Raw genomic sequence first — 27,001 nt, 5'->3', positions numbered from 1 at the left:
AACAGAGTAGTATATGCCGAGGGAGGAAATGGCAGGGATATATGCCACAGTATCACACACATACTGGTTTTTTGAATACAAGGGACTTTTACTTAGCATTTCTCAATTTCTGTGGTATTTAAATCAAATGAGCACACATTTTAGTTTTGTGATCATAAAAAGATGACTTTTTATAAAGAGAAAAGTAGCAGTAGATTATCTTGAGATAAAAGTTTTCTACAGTCCTCCTTACTTTGATAACTTACTTTATTATTCATTTTCATTAAAGTGAGGAAAAGTATCATTATTTCCATATTTTATGGGTTTTTTCCCATTTGTATTTATTCTTTATTTAGCAAACCATTTTCCACTATATGAAAATTTTACTTTCTAATCTATACGAAGGGAAAAACCTATTTTTCATGTGAAGTAGGCCATTTAAAAGAGAAATCTAAATATGAGAAGTTGAAGGGGAAAAGTGCTTAAAATAGTACTGCTTAATTTTATGCAGAAGGGGTAACATGGTGCCAGGGCATAATATAAGGAGCAGGAAGAAACCACACAAAGAACCAATTCTGAAATGATTTTTTCATTTTTAATTTCTTAAAAATTATGTTCACAGCACACTCCAAGAATGCCACAGAGCAATGGTTTGCTGCTCTTAGTCAAACAGAGTATGTCAGAAAACAAAACATTTTTAAATGGTTAATGGTTTTTAAAAATTAAGTCTCTAAAACTTCTGTAAAGCCAATAATCACGTCATTTAAATCTTTGTTTCAGAGTAGTAAACACTTTAGAAATGTAGTTAAGTATCTACCCCAAATCACACTTCTCTAAAATACAGTTAAAAGCTATATAACAGAAACAAAAATAAATATTTGCCTAGAAAGAACATATTTGGCATTTTAAAATAATGTTAAAGGAGAAGCTTTCAAGTGTAAATACTGTTTAGATTTTTACTTTCTATTACCAGATTGGGTCTCTAGTGGTTCCAATCTGAAATCAGTAACAGGAATGATTACATTGTAGCTGATGAACTTCAATCCTAACAAAGCCAATGTACTTTCCCAGTATAGTGCTTGAAGTGGCATCCAGCCAGTACTAAAAATTATTCAAAGTGAGGTCAGATAGTTCAAATTAGTTGGTTAATTTGGTACCCAACTTCTTTCAAGCCTAGTGTTCATTTGACTATTTAATATTTCTAATTAGCCTGCTAGAGTTCTCTCAACATTGATCAGTAAGTATACAGTTTGAATGAAATGTAAACTGAACTTTGTTTCTTTGACTTAATTAAAACATGTCACACAGGGTTAAATCATCTGCCCTTCCAGATGATGTACACTTTCATTATATATGGAGAGGAGATGCACCGTGAGTTACATTCATCTATTTCACTTAAATGTAGAAATGTTGAAAGTTAAATTTAAAAAATTTGGATGGTTCTTACACACTTATTTTTTTCAGAAACCTACAATGCCTTTTCTTGGATGTGAGTGAGCATGGAAAGGAAGAATTCAGTTTATATTTATGATGAACCAATAAAAAGTGTTTGCTTATGTCTGTTTCCATCAGCCATTCTGAAACCAGATTTCCATTAATAACTACTACTAAAAGAAGATATTTTCCTTTGGTCATAATCTGGAAAAAGAATTGAGAAGGGCTAATTTCAGGCCAATAAAATATTTGAGGACAGAAGACACACAAAACAGGGATGTGCTCAGAGCAAGTATGTTGTAATAAAAGCCTCCCTTGTAAACACAACTGTCCTTTCTTCCCATATTTGGAAATGTTACCTAAATTTTAAAAATTCTCATCAAAACATTTTACACCACAGATCCTACAAAATCAGGTCAATTTCAGCTAGATAGCATGTAGCTGTTAAGAATTATATTATCTTGTTCATTAGGTGATAGGTAGTAACATTTTATTCTCTCAAGGCCAAGCTAAAAATTCCACACAACTGGCATATGGGTTACAAAGGAAAAAGCACAGAAGCACCATTGTACACTCCTCACGCTCTGGTATTCAAGTCCCCATAACTTCATTGGCGTAGGCAGCCGCAGTCACTCCTGCGCTGACACTGAGAGCGGCGGGAATTGGTGCTATACATCCTGTGGGGCTGGAGCACCTTCCTCATCTTTCAGAAACGAAGCAGCTTTCCTTCCATTCTTCTGAACGTGATCTTCATTCATTTTCTCCAAAGCTTCTATCTACAAAATTAATACCATTTAAAACTGAATCCAGTTGTCAACATCTTATTTCACAGAAACCATAATTCAGATTGAGCCACCATCTTTATTCTCATAAAACAAGGTCACTCCTGCCTGGTCTGTAGTGGCGCAGTGGATAAAGCATTGACCTGGAATGCTGAGGTCGCCAGTTCAAAGCCCTGAGTTTGCCCGGTCAAGGCACATATGACAAGCAACCAATGAACAACTAAAGTGAAGCAAATATGAGTTGATACTTCTCACTCCCCCTACCTCCTCTTTGCAAAAAATCAATACATAAAATAAAAAAACAATTCTGACCAGTGCAAAGAGCATCCCAGGCACTGAGGACCTAGATTCAAAACCCCAAAGTCACAGGCTTGAGTGTGGGCTTATCTGGCTTGAGCGTGGGATCATAGACATGACCCCGTGGTCGCTGGCCTGGCTGGACCGCCCCCATCCCCCATCAAGGCACATATGAGAAAGCAAGCAATGAACAACTAAAGTGATGCAACTATGAGCTGATGCTTCTTATCTCTCTCCCTTCCTGTGTGTGTCTCTCTCTCGCTTAAAAAAATGAAAGAAAGAAAAAGGTCATTCCTGATGATGCTGGCCTTCAATTACACAGTATGTTACACATCTACTGCTCACAAAAATGAGGGGATCTTTTACAGCTTCATATTCATTTTGAAATATCCCCTAATTTTTATGTGCAATATATTACAATGTTTCATATACATACTTTACAGCTTGTTGCATATGGGTGTTTTTTACTTGATTACCAGGGTCAATATTTACTTATCTTTATCAGGTTTCCAATTGGAATCAAGGTATGTCTTACTGTGTACTCTATAAAGCTTTCAGGGAACAGGTAAAAGGATTTTCCAGCATTCATTCAACAATACTAACACCTACTTACTGAGCAACTGTACTGAGCTAGATGCTAGTTACCATCCTTCTCTGGCCTTAGACTCCTGAAGCATGCCAAATTCAAGTCGCACGGGGAGATCTGGAACAAACTCTACTCGCTCGCTGCTTTGGTATATTGTTGGAAATAATTACCTGCTGTATCATTTTTTTAGTTTTTGTTCAATATTAAAATACGTTTTCTGGAGGGAGATTTCTTTATGTTTCTATAGATCCATGTCGTAATAACTAGGTATTTCCCAGAATGACCACTGGTAACTTTTTATGTTTGTTTAGAAGCACAGACCATGTGTTCTTAATTCCTTTTTTTTTAAAATTTTTATTTTTTATTTTTTTTACAGAGTCAGAGAGAGGGATAGATAGGGACAGACAGAATGGAGAGAGATGAGAAGCATCAATCATCAGTTTTTTGTTGTTAAACCTTAGTTGTTCATTGATTGCTTTCTCATATGTGCCTTGACTGTGGGCCTTCAGCAGACTGAGTAACCCCTTGCTCGAGTCAGCGACTTTGGGTCCAAGCTGGTGAGCTTTGCTCAAACCAGATGAGCCTGCACTCAAGCTGGCGACCTCGGGGTCTCGAACCTGGGTCCTCTGCATCCCAGTCCGATGCTCTATCCACTGCGCCACCGCCTGGTCAGGCTGTTCTTAATTCTTGTATCACCAGAGTGTTTACCAGTTAACTTCATAAAACAGGGAAATACAGTGTACTGAAATGTGTTATTTGTCTCACCCAACTGTTAACTCCTCAAAGAACTGTTTTGCTATGTCTATCTTAGGGTTTAGGCCTGGAAAGGACCTAAAACATCTCAAGAAAAGAAAAATCTAAAATTAATTTTGTTTCTGAGGGAGGGAAGGATAAAACCAGCTCGGAGTGTCAGTTATCTGCTCTAGCCAGTACTCCATCACCAGCAAGGTGAAAAGCAGCTCAGCTTACCTCAGCTAAGAAGTCAGCTTCATTATCTGCGGAGATGTTTAAGCCTGAAACAGCATTGAAGAGTTCTCGTTCACTAAGGGCTTCCTTTACTCCTCCTTTCTGGAAAAACTAGTAAAGGAAAGGTAAGACGGTCAGAGACCTCAGCAAGGCTCGCTAAAAACAGGCACTAATACACTTGTCAGGCATTGCTCAATGCCTGTTACAGGATCCCCACTCAGGTTTAACTGTGCTCCGATCTACTTGTTCTCTGACCCCTCTTAAGACATCTGCGTTGTGTTCTGCGTTCAAGTCTGTCATTGTCTATAGCTGGTTTAAGTTTGCACCTTTAAAGCTGTAAAAACGAGCGGTTTATAAACGGCATCACTCTGAATGTATAAACTCAAAACACTCACTAAATCCCATGAATTAAAATTGTCATACAAGTACAGACATTATTTCCAATATGAAGTTATTTTAGGATTGAGAAAAATCATTACTATCGGAATCTGTTGCTAACAATTCATTTCCTTTAGAACAAACAAGTGTGGCACACTCTGTATTGACAGTGTCACCTCCCCTAACCTGTGTCCCCTGCCTCACAGGAACAATGACCAGACACTGCACCAGTAGGAATCTTGTCCTCTGAATGGTAACAGCAAAGACAGTAAACGTGCAGGCTTACCACACGCCAGCTTCTCTTTAAGCATTTTTCATGTATTAAATGTCTACTGCACTGTTTAAATATTTGGAGCCAAAATAAAAACTTACTCTATTGGAAATTTAATTCAATGGCTCAAATGTGAGGCATGCAATCAAATTCTTGATGAAAAAAACCCCTGACAAATGGGTCTTTATCTTGAAGGTAGCCAGTAACCAAACCCTTCCTTCAATTTCTAATATCTAGCTTATATTAGAAGTGAGAAAAATATATGAATCTTTTATATCCCATTAAAAAGTCCATATTAGTTTACATGCCTACCTGTGAGACATTCCTACAGTCACGGAACAAGAACTCCAGGCCGTGAGGATGGGTTGGTTCTACAGACTGACTGACATCGATCAACCAAACCTATTTAAATATAGAGCATATGGTGATTTACCTTCAGTAATTTACATCATCATTTAATCTGAACATTAATAAAATACGCTCCTCACCTTTCCAGCGTGCCACAGCATGTTATATTCACTGAGGTCAGCGTGCACAAGTGTGCACTGATTATATAGCTGCTGCATCAACTGTGAGGAGGCAAGGCAGACATTAGGAAATGAAGTAACAATTCTAATTTACCAGTTCAACCAAAAGGTCCATGCTAAGCAACAGTATCCAGAAAAATCAAGACTAGGTTAAAGAGCTAAACTTCCTCTTTGTACTACCTAGGGCTGGGCTTTCTTTATTTTTTATTTTATTTTTATTTTTTAAGGTGGGTGGTGCAACAGTGAGACAATGGTGGGTACTGAGTGTGTCCCTGTGATAACATGAGATCAGGAGGCCAAGGGGAAGACCTGGAACCCACATGAGTGAGAGCAGCCAGCTGTATGGTCACTAACCAGGAGACTTAGGCTTATCCTTCATAAAAGGGCAAAACTGACTCACTGAGACTTCTATGGGATGTATACAATTCCAAAGGTAAAATACTTCCCACAAGACAGAGTAGGAAAGAGATATTCTTATAAATTAAGCAGCACCTATGTTCGTCATTGATGATGAGCCCTTGCCTTATAGTAGAAACACCTTATCGGTGTTAGCTCTGTTTCCCAGCCTTAATATAATCAAACAGAATGAGTACATCTCTATTTCATCTCTTCCCCAGCCACCTCACCACCAAGAGAGGAGCCAGAAAAGTAACTGGACTTTCCTCTGAATGTTGTCCGATTGGAGGCAGAGAAAGCTGGATTATCTCTCTAGCTATAACTTAAAAACCTAACTTGTATAACATTTTTGTATTCACATCAACTGTTGACTGATGAGCGCTCCATGCAGAGGTGTAAAAAGAATATGTTTCTTCACTAGTCAATTAAAACAATATAGAAAACAAATGACAATATTGACATTTACTTAAGCTAGAAGGACCTCAGACTGAATTCAGTTGCTGTCCCAAAACATCAATAGCTCCTTCAGGGCTCCTGGCTTGTGCCTTCCACCTCTAACAGCTGTGCAGACGGAGAGACCACCCCTGCAGTCTGCAGCTGCACTTTCTTATAATGAGTCCAAATCTGCTTCCCTCAAATTTCCCAGCAAGAAAGGTAATTCCTTTGCAGTGAGAGCAATTATCATTCAAGAAGATATAAAAACCAATCAGACACTATATCTGCTAAATATACTAATGTCAATTATATTTAATGAAGTGTAGTGAATAACAGCTTCATGCTTCTATGTCACTGATGCTAACAATGGTGTCTTCACTTGCTTCATAAGTCTTTTTCTATAACAACTCAAGACATTCACATGGTGGTACGAAGACAATTCTTCAATGTTAACATTCCTTCACAAACTTCAGTTTGTTCTTACTATATTCTATTACCATCCAATAGTACTATTTTAACAAATGGTTTTAAAGTTTGAGAAAATATTTTTAAAAGCAGGTGAGTGAATGCTTTGAAAGGCACAACTTACGTGAAGCGTTTGAGAGTAGGCTTCTTTCATTTCTTCACTACTGAGCTTCACTTCTTTCAATTTAGGGGCTGGAACTTGATCATGGCCAATAAAAGACATAACTAAAATGTGTTTCTTGAGCAGCACAACTGATGGACAAGGAATTCCGGCTTTCTGCATTCTATACAGAAGTGATTAAGAATGTAAAGATCAGGAGAGAATGCTTTACTTACTAGAAAAACTAACGAAGGCCTGCAGTGCGCTGGCTGGTTCTTCCCTGGAGATGTGGGAATGCGTGTGAAGTAGTGGAAATGACAGACGGATAAGGAGACAATTCCAGTGCAGTGTGTGCGTCCACTGGCAGGGGGGACACAAACTATGGGAGCATGCAGCGCATCACAGAAGGCTTACAGAAACTGGGCAAATGGGACTTAGCCAGATTAAGACTGTGTGGGGAAAGGCTGGCCTAAGGCTGGAGGCAGCTCATGTAAGTACGTGGAGGTGTTCAAGAGCACAGTCTTTTGGGGAGTGTATAAAAATCAACACAGCTGGATCCTGAACAGGAGTGAGGGCAATATGGGTTGAGGCTACAGTGACAGGAAGGCTCTGCATCACAAAAGGACTTTGAACTTTACACTAAAGCAGCTGTTCTCAACCTGTGGGATACAATACATTTTTAAATAAAATATGTATTTTCCGATGGCTTTAGGTGACCCCTGTGTTTTGGTCGTTTGACCCCGTGGGAGTCGCGACCCACAGGTTGAGAACCACTGCACTGAAGACTACAGGGGCTACTGAAGAATACTAAGAAAGGCAGAGGTAAGATCTCAGTACAGAAGAGACAGGAGGCCAGGAAGACCTCTTGAAAAATTACCCTATACTTAGAATTCTTACTAAGTAGAATTTTGCAACTAATAAATATGAATATTACATTTGAAAGCAAACATCTTTAGAAAAAATAAACAAATTATGCTTTTAATAAGATACAGCAAAATTTATTGAGAAAGGTTATTACTAAGTTACTTGGTTGATAAATTCTGCTTAGAGAATTGGGAAACAAGTTTAATATTTTAAAGCAAAATGCAATTTGACCAGTAAGACTCCATACCCACCAAATAAACAAACATTACATGCAATAGACATTTTCTGAAACAAAAAAGGGAAACCGTTAATTATAATAAGCCTAATTGGAAGATACAAAAAGATGATGCTTAGATATATGACAAAATATCTTAGGCATAAAATGACTTCATTTCCCTGCACCTTTATGAAGGAAAGGAAAAAAGAAAATGACTTATTTATCCTAAAAACATAAATTCATACTTCTATGCATGGAAATGTTTATTATAGAAACCCTCATCAAACACTAGAATTTCAAGGCCTTCCATAATTTCTACAAATGAACTTAAAAGAAAGCATAGAAGCTCTGGCCTAATAGCTCAGTTGGTTAGAGCACTGTCCCCATATGCCAAGGTTGGGTTTGATGCCTACTTATGGCACATATGAGTATAAACAAATGAATGCATAATTAAGTGGAATGACAAATAAATGTTTCTCTGTGTCTCTCTCACTAAAATCAATTTAAAAATTTTTAGATCTAAAGCATAGATTTTTCACCTAGCTAAGAGGCCTAACACAAATGATAACTACTCAAGATTACCTCTTTACCTTGTGAGATTGTGCATTTCTTTTTCTGCCCACATTCGGATGATCTTACGTGGATTTAGTTTACTGAAGCGATCTTTAAACCTGAAGTCATCTTTAATATATTTGTCACGATTCTTAAACTCATTTAGGGTTGTTTTAAATACCTTAATGGCACATTCTGTAGGTATATATTTACTACATTCCTTTTCATCCTCCATGCTAAATGGAAGAAAAAAAATTAGGTCAGTGTAAGTTGCCAGGTCACAAGTAAAACAACTTCAAAATAAAGATTCTGTGACACATGAGTAGATTCACCTTCTCTGAGAATGACAAGGTTTATTTTTTTTTTTTAAGCTTTCAAGTTTTGGGTCTCAACGAAACCTTAGGTTTTGGTTTTTTAAATCAAACACATTTTCAAATAAGCTGTCAATCAGTTTTCAACAATCCGTAATATAATCTTCACTTCATGACTATGGAACCAAACTCAAGGAATAACGAGGACATACGCACTCTCAGATAGGCTGCAGTCCATCTGGGATGGTTCAGGGCCAAAGTCCAATAAAAGCAACAACCCAGAACAGTCTTTTAAAGCAGTCCCCTTCGCCGCGGGCAGATAACAATGAGTGCAGCGGCACTGCCCCCAGACTGTGCGCGAGGGCGGGGGAGTGAACGCCTGTAAACAGACAGGCCCCTCCGGGTCGGAAAGGGCAGGCCAGGCTTCCTAGAGCAGGAGGCCGCCGAAACAGAGGCAGTACGATGGGAGTATGAACACGCAGTCACAGCATTAACAAAAGGACAGGTAGGAACCACTGGACATGCCTGAGGAACAAACACTACAGCTAAGACTTGGCTGAAGTTAGAGCTGAAGCAATGGAATGGAGACAGACTTGTAAAGAGCCCTGACTGCCAGGTGCGAAGCCTGGATGTATCCCAAAGGTAACAGATATCACCAAGGGTCTGACATACTTCATGATATCAAGTCAATGACAAAGTCAGGAGGGAGGCGGCAGGAGCAGCTAGAAGTGTGGGCCCACTTAGCATGCTATTGCAATGGTCCCACAATAGTGAGCCACTGAGGAGTTTGAATCACGGTGGTGGTGCTGAGGAAGAAGAAACAATATTTACCTCTAAATATCTGAAGGAGTGTTAATCTGGAAAAGAAAGGAACTATGTTCCCAGAGGGCAGAATCTGACTCAAACTCCCAACCCCTCCTCTGTTCGCTATTTTCCCTGCTGACTCCTCCTCCAGTTAGCCTAAGAGGGTTAGAGTACTCCAACTGGTTCTAAGTAACCTCCTGGGAAATTTCATTTAACTCTGTGGCTTTAAATATCCTCTCTATACAGACAACTACTACATTTCTATCCTCAGTTCTGACCTTCTCCAGAATTTCAGGCCCATTTATGCAGTCCCTACTTGATACCACTTGGATGTCTAGCAGTAACCTTCCAAGTTCATATCCACAGAACAAAATTCTTGATAACTGCACCCTAAACCGGCCCTTTCCTAGGCTCTTGTCTCAGTAATTGGCACCACCTGCTTGTTCCAGCTAAGAATCTACCCTCTCACAGCCCACATCCAATCCAACAGCACCTACCATTAACGCTTACCTTCAGAACACATACAAACGGTTCCCAGCCTTCATTTTCATTACCACCTCCTTAGTCCAAACCACTGATCTCTCTCACTTAAACTATTACAGTAAGTTTTTAATTGATCTTACTACTTCTCTTACACTCATAGAATTCATTTTCCACATAGCAGAGTAATCTTTTTTTAGGGGGGGAGGGACAGACAGGAAGGGAGAGAGATGAGAAGCATCAACTCATTGCAGTACTTTAGTTGTTCACTGATTGCTTCTCATAGTGCCTTGACTGGGGGGCTCCAACTGAGCCAGTGATCCCTTGCTCAAGCCAGCAACCTTGGGTTCAAGCCAGTGACCTTTGGGCTCAAACCAGCAACCATAGGGTCATGTCAGTGATCTCAAGTGGCAACCCCACACTCAAGCTGGTAAGCCCATGCTCAAGCCAGATGAGTACACACTCAAGCCAGCGACCTCAGGGTTTTGAACCTGGGTCCTCAGTGTCCCAGGTCGACGCTCTTTTTTTTTTTAATTTTATTTATTTATTTATTTTTTACAGAGACAGAGAGTGAGAGAGAGGGATAGACAGACAGGAACGGAGAGACATGAGAAGCATCAATCATCAGTTTTTCATTGCACATTGCAACACCCTAGTTGTTCATTGATTGCCCTCCCATACGTGCCCTGACCATGGGCCCTTAGCAGACTGAGTAACCCCTTGCTGGAGTCTCGAACCTGGGTCCTCTGCATCCCAGTCCGACGCTCTATCCACTGCGCCACCGCCTGGTCAGGCTCGACACTCTTATTCATTATGCCACCGCCTGATCAGGCTGACTAATCTTTTGAAAACAAAACATAAATCACCGCTCTGGTTCCTACTGCACTGAAATAAGGAGCAGGTTCCTCACCCTGGCCTTACCGGGCCTAACCTCTGCTACTTCTCCAGCTCCTCGCTCCTGCACACACTGCACTCCAGGAGAGCTGGCTTTCCCAAAGTCTCTCAAAGATACCAAGTTCCTACCTGTCTTAAGGCATCATTAGCATTAGTTGTTCTCTAGTCTAGAATGGTCTTCCATCCTGTAACCTAGGATGTGCCATTCAAATCTTATTTTTCAGGGAGACAGAGTAGAGATTCTATCAAGAAAACAATTCCCAGTAATTTAAAGATGTTATAGACATCTTTGGATTTTGAGACCATAGGCTCCCTGTCACTACAATAGATTATCCGTAAGGTAGATGAAATCCTATCAGAAACACACTGAAGAGATTCCTTACTTGGAAGGTCTCGAGGATAGATCCTAATTTGTAATATAAAGAAAAAACTTCCTGGTTTCCTAGTAAACTACACATCTCTCTCTAGTTTTTAAGGTCCTGTTTACCAACTTCCAGTTTGCTATACAGTTTTATATCCTATTACCTCTAAACACTTATCTTCAAAATCTCATTGCCTAAACTTCAATCCTCCATTGTTAGCCCTTTTATTTTTTTTAAAGAATTAAACATTACAGATAAAGCTGAAGCTTCCTTTGATTACCACCCAGGTAGTTTCATTCCTTATTCCAACTCTCCAGAGGCAATCAGCATCATGAACAACATTTTCCTAGTCTTTTAACAAAGATAGCATGTATTAAATATCCACATACATAAGCATCTATTTTTAAAACTTCATATACATTATATTCTGTATGACTAAACATTTAGGTAGATAGCATACTATATATATTCTGTTACTAGCTTTTTGCACTCAGTACTGTTTAATTTTTGTTTTGGCCAATTTTTAAAATCCAGGCTGAGATCTAGCTTTATCAAGATCTTATCTCTTAACATGACTGGCAATAATCTTCCTCTGTTCTCTATTTCCAGCCCATATTACAAAGTCTCACTTATATAACTCTGTACTATGTAATTATCTTTTATTGGCCATAACAATTCTTGCTGTAATGTCCTCCTCTTGGCCATACCATAAACTCTTTGAGAGTAGAAACATCACATTTTATTTCCTGAAAAATCTAGCATAAGTTACTATGCAATTAATTGTTGATTTAAGGCCAACCTGAGAGGAAGAGAAACCGGAACAATTCTGTAGTAAACAGAATGCTAAGGTGGCCCCCAAGATCCCAACCCAGGTGTACACACTCTGAACAAATGTGTGGGTGGCAGAGCCACTCCCTTCATTAGCTTACATTATGTAGCAAAGGTGATGGTCTAGTCATTCCCAGGGTTATATTTCATTGTGTGACTCAGTCTTAGCCAACTGAAGGGAGAGATTCTCCTGCTGGCTTTGAAGAAGTGACTACTATATATGAAAGAGCTATACCACCAGACACTCAGGGGCCTCTACAAGCAGAGAGCAGCCGACACCTAACAGCCAACAAGAAAGTACAGACCTTAGTCCTATAGCTGCAAGAAACTGCATTGTACCACAAGGGAACCCAAGCTCCAGAAGCAGCCTAGTCTACATCCAGTCAGCAGGCCCATGAGACGCTGAGCAGAGAGCCCAGCTACGCCTTGCCTGCCCTTCTGATCAATTAAACTATGAGATAACACATGGGTAGTGTTGTTAAGCTGCTAAGCCTGTGGTAATTTGTCACAGAAAACTAATATGACTTTTAAAAGCATTTACTCTCAGTTGTAGAAAACCAAATGCTCTCTAGTTTTGCTAAATTACACTACCAAAATACAGATTATAATACCAATTCCACCAAAAAGGAAACAGATTATTCATTATAATAAAGTATTATTAAGTATATCAAAAAAATGGACAAAGGATAAACAAGGCAACTAGAAAGAAAACTACAAATGGCCAATGAAACATATGAACAAAATGTACAGCCTTAATCAAAATTAAATAAATACACACCAAAATATCAAAACAGTGCTTTTAATCTTTCACAGTGACAAAAAATACTGTTTGATGAGGACGAGGAAGACAAGCTCATACTGCTGATGGGAGCATAAAGTGAGTAACTCTAACTCTCTAAGGCAATTGGGCAATATCCATTGACATTTAGAATGTACACAAGCTGCGGATTTGACTAGCGCACAGGAAAAATTGCATTTGCCCTATCATTCAATGATAACACAAATTCAAGATTCTGGTCTTTGGTGTGATACACACAAAAAAATCTTTTTAATTTTTAATAAAAGAAATAAATACTGCTTGCTACAATAGCCGGTTAAAAGGCTCCAACAGTGAGCAAATATATGGGACTTTCCATTCAATGAGGTCTTCTACTACTGAACAAAAAGAGAGAAAAAAGTGTATATATAGTCTTTGCCCCACCATTTCAGCATTAGGAATTCAGTTTAAGGATATATTAGCAAAAGCATACCATGGTAGATGTACAAGGATATTCCTATATATTTACACAGTAGAACATACTATCATAATAACGGGTGAAGTAAGCCAGTAACATAGAAGGAGCTAAGATATATTACTGAAAAACTAAGATTCTGAATGTAAAGTTATAATCTCTTTTATATAAACACGAGGGATATAGGCATAAAAAATTTCTGGAACACTATAGAGTAAAAATTGTTAATAGTGGTTATCCTTAGAGAAAAGATCTGTAGGGTGAAAGCTGGTAAGAAAAGACAACTTTTAAATTTATCTTTTCTGTAAAGTCCTAATTTCTGCCACAAGTAATCTTTCATTTTAAATAATTTGTACCATTAGGTATATTTTCCTGGTCTTAGGGAACCCTCAAATTCAGAAGTAGGGCAAAAAAGCTTAAAGTAAGGGCAACAAAGCTTAAAGCTTAAGTAAGATTAACATGTACCAGGTATTGTCAAGTATGACCTTATTTGTCCCTACAAAAATCCTAACAAGAATCCTATGAGGCAAGGGTCAATTTACAAATGAGGTTTAGTAACTTGCTCCAGATCATACAGCTTAAAAAATGTTGAACTATTTTATCCTAACATTCACTGTTATCTTTTTTTTAGGGGGGAGGGGGGGACATAACAGGGTAATTCAATATACAATTATATGTGTATATCTCATCTAGAAAGGGAGACTAGTTAGTTAGTTTAAAAAATCTAAGAAAAAGACATGAGCATCAATTGTTTGAATCCCCTTAAGTATACAGTAAATAACCTTCTAAACCTAAAATAACTAGAATAATTTCTGTAATCTATTTTAACATTTTTATTTGTAAACAATGTTAAGGCAAAGGGAGAGCTGAGCTAGGAGCCCTGCTGTGACTTCAGTGGTAACAGATGATTTCATATTCCTGGCACCTTCCTGAACAGGCTCCACTTCTCAAAATGTTTCTCTCTCTCATGCCATTCTTTACTCATCTCAGCCCTCATAACAAAAGTGAAGTGGGTAGGATCTAAACAGCATTAAGATCTCCAAGAGACATTTTCTTAAATGTAAACATTATTTAAAGCCAGAATTTCTTAAATTAAGGGTTAGAGTTATGAGGAGAATAATGAGTGACTGATCTAAACAAATCCCTTCCGACCTGGTACCAAAAAGCCCTGAGACAAACTCAGGATCAAGCTTTAATCTGCTTCTTACAGCTGCTTATCTGATATGCTCTGATTACAATAAAGCAGAAAGAATACACATAGAAAAAATACTAAAGGAGTCTACATAAACCTAATGGTTACCACCAGATAGAGGCGATTAAAATGATTTTTTTTTACATTCTTATATTGTCTAAATTTTCTACAATAACATTTTAAATAATCTTCTTTCCATGAAGCAGTAACTTTGATTTTGTATAAATCCATTCATACTGGAAAGAGGGACTCAGCTTTTGTTGACACAATGGTATTGTATTTTGCTTATTTACCTCCCTCCATATGCATGAAAGACAACAGACTCCTTTCCTGTACTAATGCAGCCAGTGATTGTCTCCAACATTCCCGAGTTGACCATTTTATACATAAGTAAACGTGTCTTAGGATCAACTGCTTTTTCCTGCAAGAGATACAGTACTATAAATGAAAATGTTCATCACACATATTTTCTCAGCCATTTCTAATAGAAAATGTTCAAAATACATACCTTTTTAATCTTTATTATTTATTTAGAACAGGCTATTAAGAGTAGCATCAAGACTGGATAAAGAAGATGTGGCACATATACACTATGGAATACTACTCAGCCATAAGAAATGATGACATCGGAACATTTACAGCAAAATGGTGGGATCTTGATAACATGATACGAAGTGAAATAAGTAAATCAGAAAAAAACAGGAACTGTATTATTCCATACGTAGGTGGGACATAATAGTGAAACTAAGAGACATTGATAAGAGTGTGGTGGTTACGGGGGGGAGGGGGGAAGGGGAGAGGGATAGGGGGTGGGGAGGTGCACAAAGAAAACAAGATAGAAGGTGACAGAGGACAATCTGACTTTGGGTGGTGGGTATGCAACATAATTGAACGACAAGATAACCTGGACTTGTTATCTTTGAATATATGTATCCTGATTTATTGATGTCACCCCATTAAAAAAAATAAAATTATTAAAGAAAAAAAAAAAAAAGAGTAGCATCAAGATACAATTCATTCTTGTAACTTTAATGTCTTTGAAAATGAATACATAAAAGAATCACTCAAAGTCAGATGTTAGCTTAGTCAAAATCTTATTGCCAAAGTTTAAACAGCTCTCCCAGTAAACTTACCATTAGTTTGTTTTTCTAAAGGTTTAAAAATTACTTTATGCACAAGATATTAGACACTGTCTTATTAATGTACATTAGAGATTTTCTTTAAAATCTTAGAACATTAATATGCAAGATACACTATACAGTTCAAATTATGATCACTTAAATGTTAGTTTTAAGTGATTAATAACCATTATATTAAATCTAAAAAGTCTAATAAGCAAAGCTAGTTGAGTTTTACCTACAACTTTGATTTGAAAAACCACTCTCATGAAAACAGTATCAAACAAAAGAATGTAAGATTGCTTACTGCAGTAGAATGTTCTTTTTTCTCATGGAGGCGTGCACTTCGGCGTTCTTCTGAGTACGCATGTTGTTTTAAAGCATTGAAAACATGGTTTGATAGTTTTAAATCCATTCCAATTCCATCTCCTACCTGAAACCCAGGTGCAAACTGCCCCCCAAAAAGAATTAACATCTGAGTACTTTAATACAGGACCAGTAAAAACAAAACAATGAGAAGACCAGTCTTTACTAGAAAACAGGTTTCCTACTCAGTAAATGATCAGGCTATGAAGCAGAGCCCATAGGTATAGAGAAAAAATAAAGTGACTCACTAATAAACAGAAAGGAGAACAGGGCTATTTCAGAATTTGGCACCCAAATGAGGAAGTTTAGTCTAGTCTAGGCACAGAAAACATCCAATCACAACTAAAAACTAAAGTATTTCAGCATATGCTTTGTACCTTGCTTTTACATTGGACAAAGGGCACATTATATTTTGAGGACCACACTAAATCTTACCAAAGAAATAAAATTTCATAATTATTTCTGAGGAATGAGTTAGTATAGCAAGCCATTCCCACACCATGACAATTATGCTCTAGAGCTGCACTGTTCAATACGGTAGCCACTAGCCACATGTGGATATTTAAAGTTAAACTAATTAAAATAAAATAAAATATTCCGTTTCTCAGTTAAACCACCCAAATTTCAATTTTCAAATATAGTTAAAATATTAGATAGCATAGATATAAACATTCTACTATCACAGAAAGTTCTATCGGACAAGTTGTTCTAGAGTCAGATCTGGATTGTTTCTAGACTTTAAGAATATGTTTACTTAACAAGTATTTGTGTCCTTAAGTCTAAATATTTTATTAAACAAAATATGTATGAAAGAGGAAAAATGCTATTTTTTTCCTTTTTCTCCTGTTATATTTTATTTCTGATTTCTCAGGGGCAGTTCAGGCACAAGATAAAACATCTTAAAAGTATAAAAGGGGATACAGTAGAAAGTATTCCTCTCTCCCATTCTTACTGCCCAATAACCACAGTTATTTGTTCTTGGGTAGGGGTGCTATTTTACAAAATACAAATGTTACTTTCTTAAGAACAACTTCTTAATTTTAGAATCAATATAAATCAAACTATTTTTCTTAATATTATAGAATTTTGTCCTGCAGTACATTATATTCTCATTAGTGACTGAGATGTTTTGTGATCTTGCCATATTATAATAGGAAACATCTTTAGAAAGGACGAAGGATATTTCTAGAAATTTAAGATACTGTATTTAGAATCCCATGTTTTAACTTATTCTAATAAAACTCTCAATTCAGAGGTTATGCTTTCTGTTACTTACATTTTCCATTCTGGCTGTATTCTTTCTCCCACATACTATTTCATCATGTTTGGTGGTGATGTCTTTTCCTTTTCCAATAAAACCCTTTTTTGGAGTAGGAACTGGTTTTGCTAAAAGCAATTAAGACAAGCCAAGTACGTAGAAATAGCAAGGACTAAATTGCTGAATTCAATATTGTCTAAAAAGGTATCTGAAACTAACAGTAAATTGCCAAATGAGACTCAAAAGATAAATATAAGAATTCAGGCCCTGGCCAGTTGGCTCAGTGGTAGAGCATTGGCCTGGCATGCAGGAATCCTGGATTCGATTCCCGGCCAGGGCACACAGGAGAAACGTCCATCTGCTTCTCCACCCCTTCCCCTCTCCTTCCTCTCTGTCTCACTTCCCCTCCCAGCCGAGGCTCCATTGGAGCAAGGTTGGCCCGGGTGCTGAGGATGGCTCCATGGCCTCTGCCTCAGGCGCTAGAGTGGCCCTGGTTGCAACAGAGCATCGCCCCCTGGTGGGCGTGCGGGGGGGGGGGGGGGATCCCGGTCAGGCGCATGCGGGAGTCTGTCTGACTGCCTCCCCGTTTCCAACTTCAGAAAAATACAAAAAAAAAGAAAAAAATAGATAAGAATTCATTGGAAAACTTAGTCTTCCTATGTCCCCATCAAATAAAAGCACTGATACCTGGTCTATAGGGATCATCACGAGTATCCTGCCAGTCGACTTCATCTTCAGAACTATCACTATCTTCATAAGGATGCACTTTTCGATAATTTTCAAAGGAAATGGAAACTTAAAAGGCAAAAAGAGTTGAAGACTTATTTACGAGCACTAATCAAGCATTTTCTACCATCCAATGCAGTTGTCACAATAAGGTCATAGTACCTTTGCTATCTCCATTGAATTTTTTTTCTTCACGCCTAAGCTGTGCATCATATTCTCTGTCAAATTCCATCTGTAGCATCTGAGCCAGCATTAGGTCACTAGAAGTATCAGTGTTTTCTCCAGTAATAAATGGTCCTTCAGCAACACTATTCAAAATAAGGCAATATAAACTAACATACTGTGCTGATGTAAAGAGATGCTACCAATTATGAGATTAGGATGTGTTTTATTTATTGTTCAAAATTACACTATAGAAATAATGGGAAAATCTTTACCAAAGCACCTTCTCCTGCCCAGCTGCCCTCTGACTAAAGGCAGGAACCTGTGAGAGCACCAACTGAGATTAACCCTTTGAGTAGGGAGTTTTTTTCATGCTCACTGATCCCCAGAGTTTTTTTTTTCAAAAAGTGAAAATAGTTTCAGTTATAGTTTTATTAACTTAAAATCATGTTTGTTTGATAAACAATTTATGGAAACAAGAAGAACATACATTTGCCTTTTTTAATGTTGCCTTATATATTTTTAAAATAAAAAGATCGTACTCTGGATAGTCAGGAGGCATGAAGATGTACATGAACGTTCGTACTACTCAAAGGGTTAAGAAAGTTGTGAGAGACCTGGCTAGGGAGCTCAGCTATTTAGAGCATCGTCCCAATACACCAAGGTCGCAGGTTTGATTCCCCGTCACGGCACATATAAGAATCAACCAATGGAACAACAAATTGATGTTTCTCTCTCTCTCCTCCACTTCCATTCTCTCTAAAAATCAATGAATAAAAAAATTAAAAGAAAACTGCAAGAGAAAGCTGAAGGGTCTATAATAAAATCCACACTAAGACCCAAAATTCACTTGCTATGTGTTCTGATCAAAGGAGAGATAATATCTATATAAAAATAAACTACAGGCATTTGATTAAAACATTATTTGATAATTTGGAGACCATCTAGTTCAACTGTTACAATGACTAAACCCCTGAGAAACCAAGTGGTTTGTCTGAGATAATACTAAAACTCCTCACAAAATCAGGACCAGAACTCAAGTATCAGAAGACTGCCAGCACGGTGCTTTCTCCTGCACTGCTTTTCTACGTGTTTTTCTTCATCGTCTGTGATGACAATCACTAATTAAATCCTAAAACTTTGTTAAAATAAGCTGCTTAACAAAACAAATGTTTTGTGAATTTTACTTACACAACTTTAGGAAAGGCGGCAGCTTCGTCTTCTAACTGCAACTCTTTAGCCAACTCTTCACTCATTACATCAGACAAAGAACAAGATATTGTATTCTGAGGGGTAGCCCATGGACACTATTTTTTAAAAAAAAAGGAAAAATTCAATTCATAATAATGAAATTAAAATACCTTCCAAACTTGGAAATAGAATTATCTTTTGAGAATTCAACTAGTTAAATCAACCCAAAGTGAAAATGTTTCCCAGCTAATCAATGATAAATGTAAACTAAGACAACTTAACACTTTCTAACCTGTTTTGGTAAATAACTGTGTTCTTTCAGTTGAAGGGGAGCTATCACCCACTAGCCAACGAGTTCATGTAAAGCCCTGTTCCAAATCCATGCTCAACAGCAAACATCTGTTTATAATCTGGCTTCCATGTAGATTCTCTTATGGGAACAGACTCCACCAACTGGCACAATTTAAGCCCATCTGGAAGTTATACCTCATTCTAATTTACGTAAGTCTTTCAGATGTAAAAATTATGTGTCAGTCTCTCTCAAAACAACTTGGGATATGCTAAAACAAAAATGACAAACTGCCTGACCTGTGGTGGCACACTGGCTAAAGTGTCCACCTAGAATGCTGAGGTCGCCTGTTTGAAACCCTGGGCTAGTCTGGTCAAAGCACATATGGGAATTGATTGTTCCTGCTCCTCTCTCCTCCCCTCTCTAAAATGAATTAAAAAATAACAACAAACAATAAAAACTATATTTCTGAACTTCAAAAGTTGAGAAAGTCTTAAAACAATACCACTACAGCAAAGTGATAGTCTGGGAGACTCTTCCTAAGTGGCTATCAAGTCAGCCTTCCTCAATGATACCACTGTCAGCCCTCTTGAAATACAAACTGTAGGTATTGCACAACTCTTAAGTTTTTGAAAGGACAAGCCATACTTAGCAATAGCAAATGATTACACTTGACAGTCTAGTGATTACAACCATCAATGCTGAATAAGATGTCAAAATATCTCAACTTGCCCAGCTTCCCTTCCAAGATTCTACCCCAAGATATCACCCTCTCATCACAAAGCTAGGGCCTCCTTTCTGCTTCCAGTGCTGCTAGTTACCAGTCAAGCACATCACAACACAATGGTTTTTCTAAAATGCAGATTTGATTGGTCCAGTTTCCTTACTTAAAGCTCTTTCATTGTTTTAACGTTTTCCACTGCCTTTAGGATAGAGTACAAACTCTTTCCTTAACTACTACTACTGAGTACTTTAGAACAGTACAGCATATTTGCTTTAGCCAAACAAACTGCTTAGTCAAGTTCTATCTGGCTAAGGGCTTGTTGGTGTGACTCTGAGACAAAGGGCAACAGACTGTGGTAACTGTGTGGTAACCACAGCACTGAGGTTCAGGCTGTAATGGTGAAGTATTTAAAAGGGTGATAAATGACAGCTACGCCTAAGTGAGTCAGCATCAAGTTTTATCTAGTCTCACCCTGAGACTGATGAGAAGCGCCAATCCCCAGCACACACCTACACTAACCTGCTGAACTGCCCTGGAGAGAACCAGGAGGCTTCCTCAAGATCTAAAGTGACTTCAGTAGCCCAGATCTTATCAGTAATTAAGCACTCTCCTGGTGAGGATCTGGAGGTCTGGAATACTGAAACTCTCTGTAATCTGGAGAACATAGCTAATCTTTTGGCCACATAACTGCTTACTTCCTTCTAAATCCTCTATGTAGAAGACACAATGCTGCCTAGAAATACTTCATCTAACCAGTTTCAAAGTCCAGATTCCAAAAGACAAACGACTATATTCTCTAACGCAAAATTGACAATCACATTTTACAATGACTAATAGTAAAATAAAAGAGAATAATTCACTATATTTGAGTCACTTGGCCATATATATATATATAAATATATATATATATAAAACTTACAGCCTGACCAGGTGGTGGCGCAGTGGATAGAGCGTCGGACTGGGATGCGGAAGGACCCAGGTTCGAGACCCCGAGGTGGCCAGCTTGAGCGCGGGCTCATATGGCTTGAGCAAAGAGCTCACCAGCTTGGACCCAAGGTCGCTGGCTCCAGCAGGGGGTTACTCGGTCTGCTGAAGGCCCACGGTCAAGGCACATGTGAGAAAGCAATCAATGAACAACTAAGAAGTCGCAACGCGCAACGAGAAACTGATGATTGATGCTTCTCATCTCTCTCCGTTCCTGTCTGTCTGTCCCTGTCTATCTCTGCCTCTGTAAAAATAAATAAATAAATAAATAATTTAAAAAAAAAAAAAAAAAAAAAAACTTACATAGATATTTAAGTCACAGAACAATTGAGCAGTTGCAATATCATCCGTATTTTATAGATCTATGAACTGAGACACAGGTTTTTCTTTGTATAATAGGTAGAAGTGCTGAGATTTAAACAAACAGTTGGACCTAAGAGCCTGCACTTAGTTTTTTACTGTACTGCTCCCTAATCATCTTGTGTTGGGGTATAAGAAATAGACTGCTGTACTGCCTGCAGTTTAAAATCCAAATTCCTCAGCAGTATGTGTCCTTCATAACTTGACCTAATTTAACTTTCCAGTCTCATTTACCCTCATTACCTACGCTCAAGCAACAATTAATTATATGCCAAATATGGCATACTTTCATCCTTCCGCACTTCTCTCCTTATGCTTTCTCTTCTTATCAATTTCCCTTAAATTACACTTCCTCCTTAAGGCCGTCTCAATTCCATCCTTTCCTGTGTGTTGCCATACCACTGTGCATTGTCTGAGCAGGACCAATCACTGTATTGGATACTGCATCCACACAACGTAGCAGTAGCCCCTTGAAAGGCAAGGTCTTTCCATTCTCAGCGTCCAGCACAGAGCTTCAGACAGAAAGACACACTCTAGCACTTACTGGTTATGTGCCACAGGGAAACACTAGTGATACTTCATGGAACTGTCAGGTTGTCCCTAGGCTACAAAAGTCCGGTGTCTTTCTATACTCCTAATATTCTAAAGTCCTTTTTCCATCTTGAAGTTGGCCCCTTGCCCACCCACTTCTGATGTTTCTAATCTTTTGTGAAGGTCAATTAATTCCACACTAATGTGTAAAATTAGCTGACAATTCCTTGGAACAGGCAAGAATGAACGGCAGTAACCGTGATTTTGAGGCAGAGATTTAACTACTCCCAAAACAGACTGAATCAGAAAGGGAAGCACGTAGAGGGCACAGTGGGCAGCAAGACGCCCTGCCCACTCCCACTGCTCTTCTCCTGGGGGCCCCCGACTCTAGAACTGTACCTCCCTTACCTCTGCTGACCAACTCGCTGGGACGCCTTCCTAGGGTGAGAGTAAACAAGCACAGACTTTAGAAAGGTTGCCAACTCCCGTCCCTTGATCAAGTCTAAACTCTCCAAACCTGCAGTCAAAAGACCTCCATAAATGATTTTAAACTGTGTAAGGGACAATCCACCACAGGCACAAGGGGTTTACCACCCCCAAGGGGGCTTAGGAAATTTACTAGGGGCTCCTCCTAGGAATGGGACCCATGGAGTGTATGTAGAGAAATCCTTTGTCATCATCTTGCAACTCTTCAGTAATCAGGCACCCTTTGTAATTTAAGAAATTTGTTAAATGTTAAAATAATAATAAATCTAAGAAGATAAAAAAAAAGCCCCCACAATCTTCTCTATCTTGGCTGCCCAACATCTTTTCCCACTATTCCCTTCATCAATATAAACACCCCATTACGTCAGATGGGAAACACCACACAATTCTTTCTAGCTGGTTATTCTGCTTTAAATGACATCAAGTCCAGCCCCCCTGATTCACTCTTTCCTGTTTGCTGAAGAACCAGGAGACCCACTATGTTTTCCTCTCCTCTGGGAAACTGCCACCATTGAACTCGACTCCTTGGGGTTCTTCACCACTACCACATTCTCTCACATCTGGCTGACAGGAGCTCGAGGAAAATAGTCCCTTTTTCCTTCCAGCTCCTCCAAATGTGTCCCCTAGCTGCCCATCCCATTTTTCTTTTTTTAAAGCTTTTACTGCAGACAACTATAGGGGAAACCTCGAGTAAAATAAAAATAGAAAACAGCAAACACAAAGGGGAGCACATAAAAGTCCAAGTCCTCACCTTGGAGCAACAAGAGACCCATAACCCACAGGATGGTCCCCTGTCTACCCGTGCAGCTAGAAGATAAAACCTAGGCGGAGTACTTAAGTGGGTAATTTCACTTCTCAGGACAAGGCTCTCTGGAAAGCGTTATCTGGGTTTATACAACGGTCATGAACAGGTTGTTGTTTTGTTTTAACTTTAAATTTTAGAGTTTCATATTTATAGGAAAATTGCCAAGATAGTACAGAGTTCCCAAACATTTCATAAGCAATTGCTCTTGTATTAGTACTGTATATTTGTCACAATTAACAAACCAATGTTTATACATTATTATCAACTGAAGTCCATACTTTACTCAGAATTCCTTAGTTTTACTCAAATGTTCCTTTTTTCTTCCACAATCCTATTGAGGATAGCACACATTCCGTTATCATGTCTCTTTAGGCTCCCTTTGGCTGTCCGTTTTTTACTTTACTTGTTTTTGATGACCTTGACAGTTTTGAGGAGTACCAGTTTTGTACAGCTCCCTATCCAACAGAGCTACACACGTCCTCATTTTTGCCTACAATTAGCCAATCCTCCTCCTTGGAGTATCCCTAACATTCTTTGTCCATAAAGCAGTGTGGCATTTTATACATGGTAGCCCAGAACCTTGGGGCGGGGGGGAGGGGGGGGCTGCCCAAGACCATTTCAGGATCTGTGAGGTCAAAATTATTTTCATCACAGTACTACGACATACAGTTTCTTACACTCTCATTCTCTAAGAGCAGAGTTTTCCAGAGCCTGTGATCAGCTATGACATCACTGATGGAACCTGTCGGTGTGTATTCTTCCTGCAATTTCCAACCTTTTTATTTTCCCTAAGATTATATTTATTGACTTTACAGGGTTGGGTGAGGGGACGAGAAGTAGTTGCTTCACGCTATCTGTTCACTGGTATCTTGTTGTATGTGCCTTGACTGGGCAAGCCCACAGTTTTGAACTGGTGACCTCAGCATTCCAGGTTGGCGCTCTGGCCACTGCGCCACCACAAGCCAGGCGAACATTTTCTAAAGTAGTAGGTTTATAATATAAATGTGCATTTTTAGAGATAAATTCAGTTTGTATTCAATGTGTCTACTATGCACTAATTTACCAATCCTCGATTACACCTGCTATTTAATCTACATCTATGAAGCTGGATTTTCTTCATATACTTCAACCAAATCATAATGCAGCAGATTGAAGGAAAAAAGGAGCTATGAGAATCCAGCTGTCTTTTATTAAGTTATACATTTAAAATCACTTGCAAAAATGTAAAACAATATTACTCTCTTCATTTTTTTTTGTTTGTTTTGGAAAATAGTTTTAAATATCAAATATTACATTTTATATTAATATGACTTTTAAATCACTTAAAATATTTTTAATTGTTCAGTTTTAATTTTTTATGTGACAGATACCAATAGCAATAACCAATATAAACAAAAGTTCTGTGGGGTCTTCAATAATTTTTAAGGATGCAAAGAAATCCCAATTGAAAAGTTTTAAGAATTGCTGCCCTTTAACATTCTATTTTTCAAGACATTTCTCAAAACTGCACCCTCTCCATGTAGGCTACCATAACCACTTTTGTCTGCCAAGAGTTAAAGAAGGAAAGGATTAAATAAAACTTACAGCATCTTTCTAATTTTTTTGCCTGTGAAATGCTATGTTCCCAAGAGAACATCAATAAACACAGGATGGTTTTTTGTTGAATGATAAAAATAAAATCTGATTGAGGTAAATTTAAATTAAAATAGAACTGATTTCAAGAATTTTATTACTGAGTTAGTTTTTTGCAAGTAAAATTTGTTCTGAGGTTAGGTAATCTGAGCAAAGTTTATTGCATTTGACATTTTCACAAGGCACTATAGATGCTTAATTGGAGGAATTTAACACGTAAAGTATATATTAATTAGTCTCTACTGATTTTGCCCCTTTATGTCTACTGATCTTGGGCTTGAAAACAAGGTGTTAGTAGGGAAAAAAAGTACATGAAATAACATGTAGATGTAACCATAATTGCCAAAGGAATGTAGACTCTCCCTACAGTGGTATGAGAACTTTCATAAAACTAATTTTATTTAATAAGCTAATTATTTCCCCCTTCTCCTGTTAAGATCTGGCCTGAAGGTCTCGTAAGATTTACAAGTGACCCTTTACACACACACAGAAAAAGGTTCTGCGCTGGCGTGTAAAGAACTAAAAAAAAAGTTGGATTCCTTCACAACTTTAATTTTAGGAATACAAAATCCTAATGCAAGCACTCTTATTTTCAAGCAAACCCTCAATCAAGTGGAGGAAGAGTCTCCTCATACTTCCAGTGAAAGTTATCACACAAAGCACAGCCTGAATTCCAGAAACCAAATGTCAAATGCTTCATAAAATTAAAAGTTGGCCAGTATACGAAAAATGTTTCAGCTCAGGCCAGTAAGAATTCATAACCGGTTTACAGTACGTGGAGTACACTTCATGATTAGCCAACTGTAGAAAAGGGGCTCCTGGATTCACCTTTTACTACTTACAAAAACAAGAAATTGCCGAAGTAGGATAACCGCACTTGTCAAGTTAGGACACAGCTGTCTCAATCCCCTTTCTGTCCGGCTTCCTGTGTTACTGGGCTGACTCACTTGGCCCGTGAAAAACAAGTCGGTGCCTGCTCTCCCTCAAACGTCACTGTCCCTAAGCGAGCCCGGCCCACCAACACGCAACGGAGCTTCAGAGAGCAAGGGGCCGACCTAAAGGGAGACCCCGAGTGCCCGGCAGCCTGGCCCCTCCCCTCCCCTCCTCTCCCACTCCTCCTCTGGCGACCCTGCAGCCCCGCCCTCCTTTCCGAGGTCGCCGGGGTCTCGCCCAGAACTTCCCCAGTCGCCTTCGGAGCCGCCTCGGCGCCTTCCACCCCCTCCGGGCTCTCCGACAAGACCAGCCCTGGTGACCCAAGTACTGCAGGTGCGCTGGCCCCGACCGCCACTCACCTTGTTGGGTCCCCAGGCCGCTGCTGGCCCGGCTTCAGGCGATGACACTCCTACCAAATCCATGAGGGGGAAGAAGTCAGAGATGAGAACAGAGCAGACAGACAGCAGGACGGGGAGGCAGCCTCCTCCAAGGAGACAGGAGGCGGGACAGGGGCGACCAGGCGGCTGGGGCCGGAGCTAAGGTGACAGATGGCGGCCACCGCCGCCGCCGCGCCCGGAACTAAAACTCCTCTCTTCTGCCTTTTCTGCTGGGACCGTCGCTTCGGATTGGTCACGTCTGCGGGCTCCGCCTTAAGCCTCCTGTGCCCGCCCCCGAAGGGCTGCACTTCCGGCCTCTGGTCCGGGCGGCCCGTGTGGGGTGGGGCAGAGGTCAGCAGTGGCTTCTCTGGCCAGGCGGTATCCTGTCCTCGCCCTGCCTTCCCCTTATTTCCTTCTTGGCTGGGCAAAATAGCCTCTGGATCTAGTTATCTGAGTTAAACCCTGTGGACTATAAATAAACAAGCCTACGAATCTGTTTGTTATTTCCCGGCTTAATTCTAAACTGTGTTGGAGTGGGAGATACAAAGTGGTAGGCTTAGACAGCGGAGGGAGGCTGAGGCAGATGATCGGATATTTGTTAATGCATTTTGTCATTAGGAGGAGGACAGGAGGACATGGAATGTGGATAATGTAAAATATGTTACTTAATATTGAGATACATAGGAATGCCTAGTAAAAATTTTTAC

The 27,001-nt window shown here is 39.0% G+C and overlaps 1 protein-coding gene across 1 annotated transcript; it reads right to left on the bottom strand.

The window, feature by feature from the left end:
- Positions 1-560: 560 nt before the first annotated feature.
- Positions 561-26,513, bottom strand: RIOK3 (RIO kinase 3). Its single transcript, XM_066247586.1, has 13 exons — positions 26,277-26,513; positions 19,174-19,289; positions 17,983-18,128; positions 17,782-17,889; positions 17,113-17,222; positions 15,778-15,921; positions 14,646-14,773; positions 8,288-8,485; positions 6,641-6,800; positions 5,182-5,262; positions 5,006-5,095; positions 4,048-4,155; positions 561-2,189 (listed from the first exon to the last, which is right to left on the bottom strand). The coding sequence occupies exons 1-13, from the start codon at positions 26,337-26,339 to the stop codon at positions 2,082-2,084; spliced, it is 1,560 nt and encodes a 519-aa protein (XP_066103683.1). The 5' UTR covers positions 26,340-26,513; the 3' UTR covers positions 561-2,081.
- Positions 26,514-27,001: the final 488 nt, after the last annotated feature.

This window comes from Saccopteryx bilineata, chromosome 11 (assembly GCF_036850765.1).
Source record: "Saccopteryx bilineata isolate mSacBil1 chromosome 11, mSacBil1_pri_phased_curated, whole genome shotgun sequence".
In the NCBI taxonomy this organism is placed as follows: domain Eukaryota; kingdom Metazoa; phylum Chordata; class Mammalia; order Chiroptera; family Emballonuridae; genus Saccopteryx; species Saccopteryx bilineata.
This window is presented reverse-complemented; position numbering and strand designations above follow the sequence as displayed.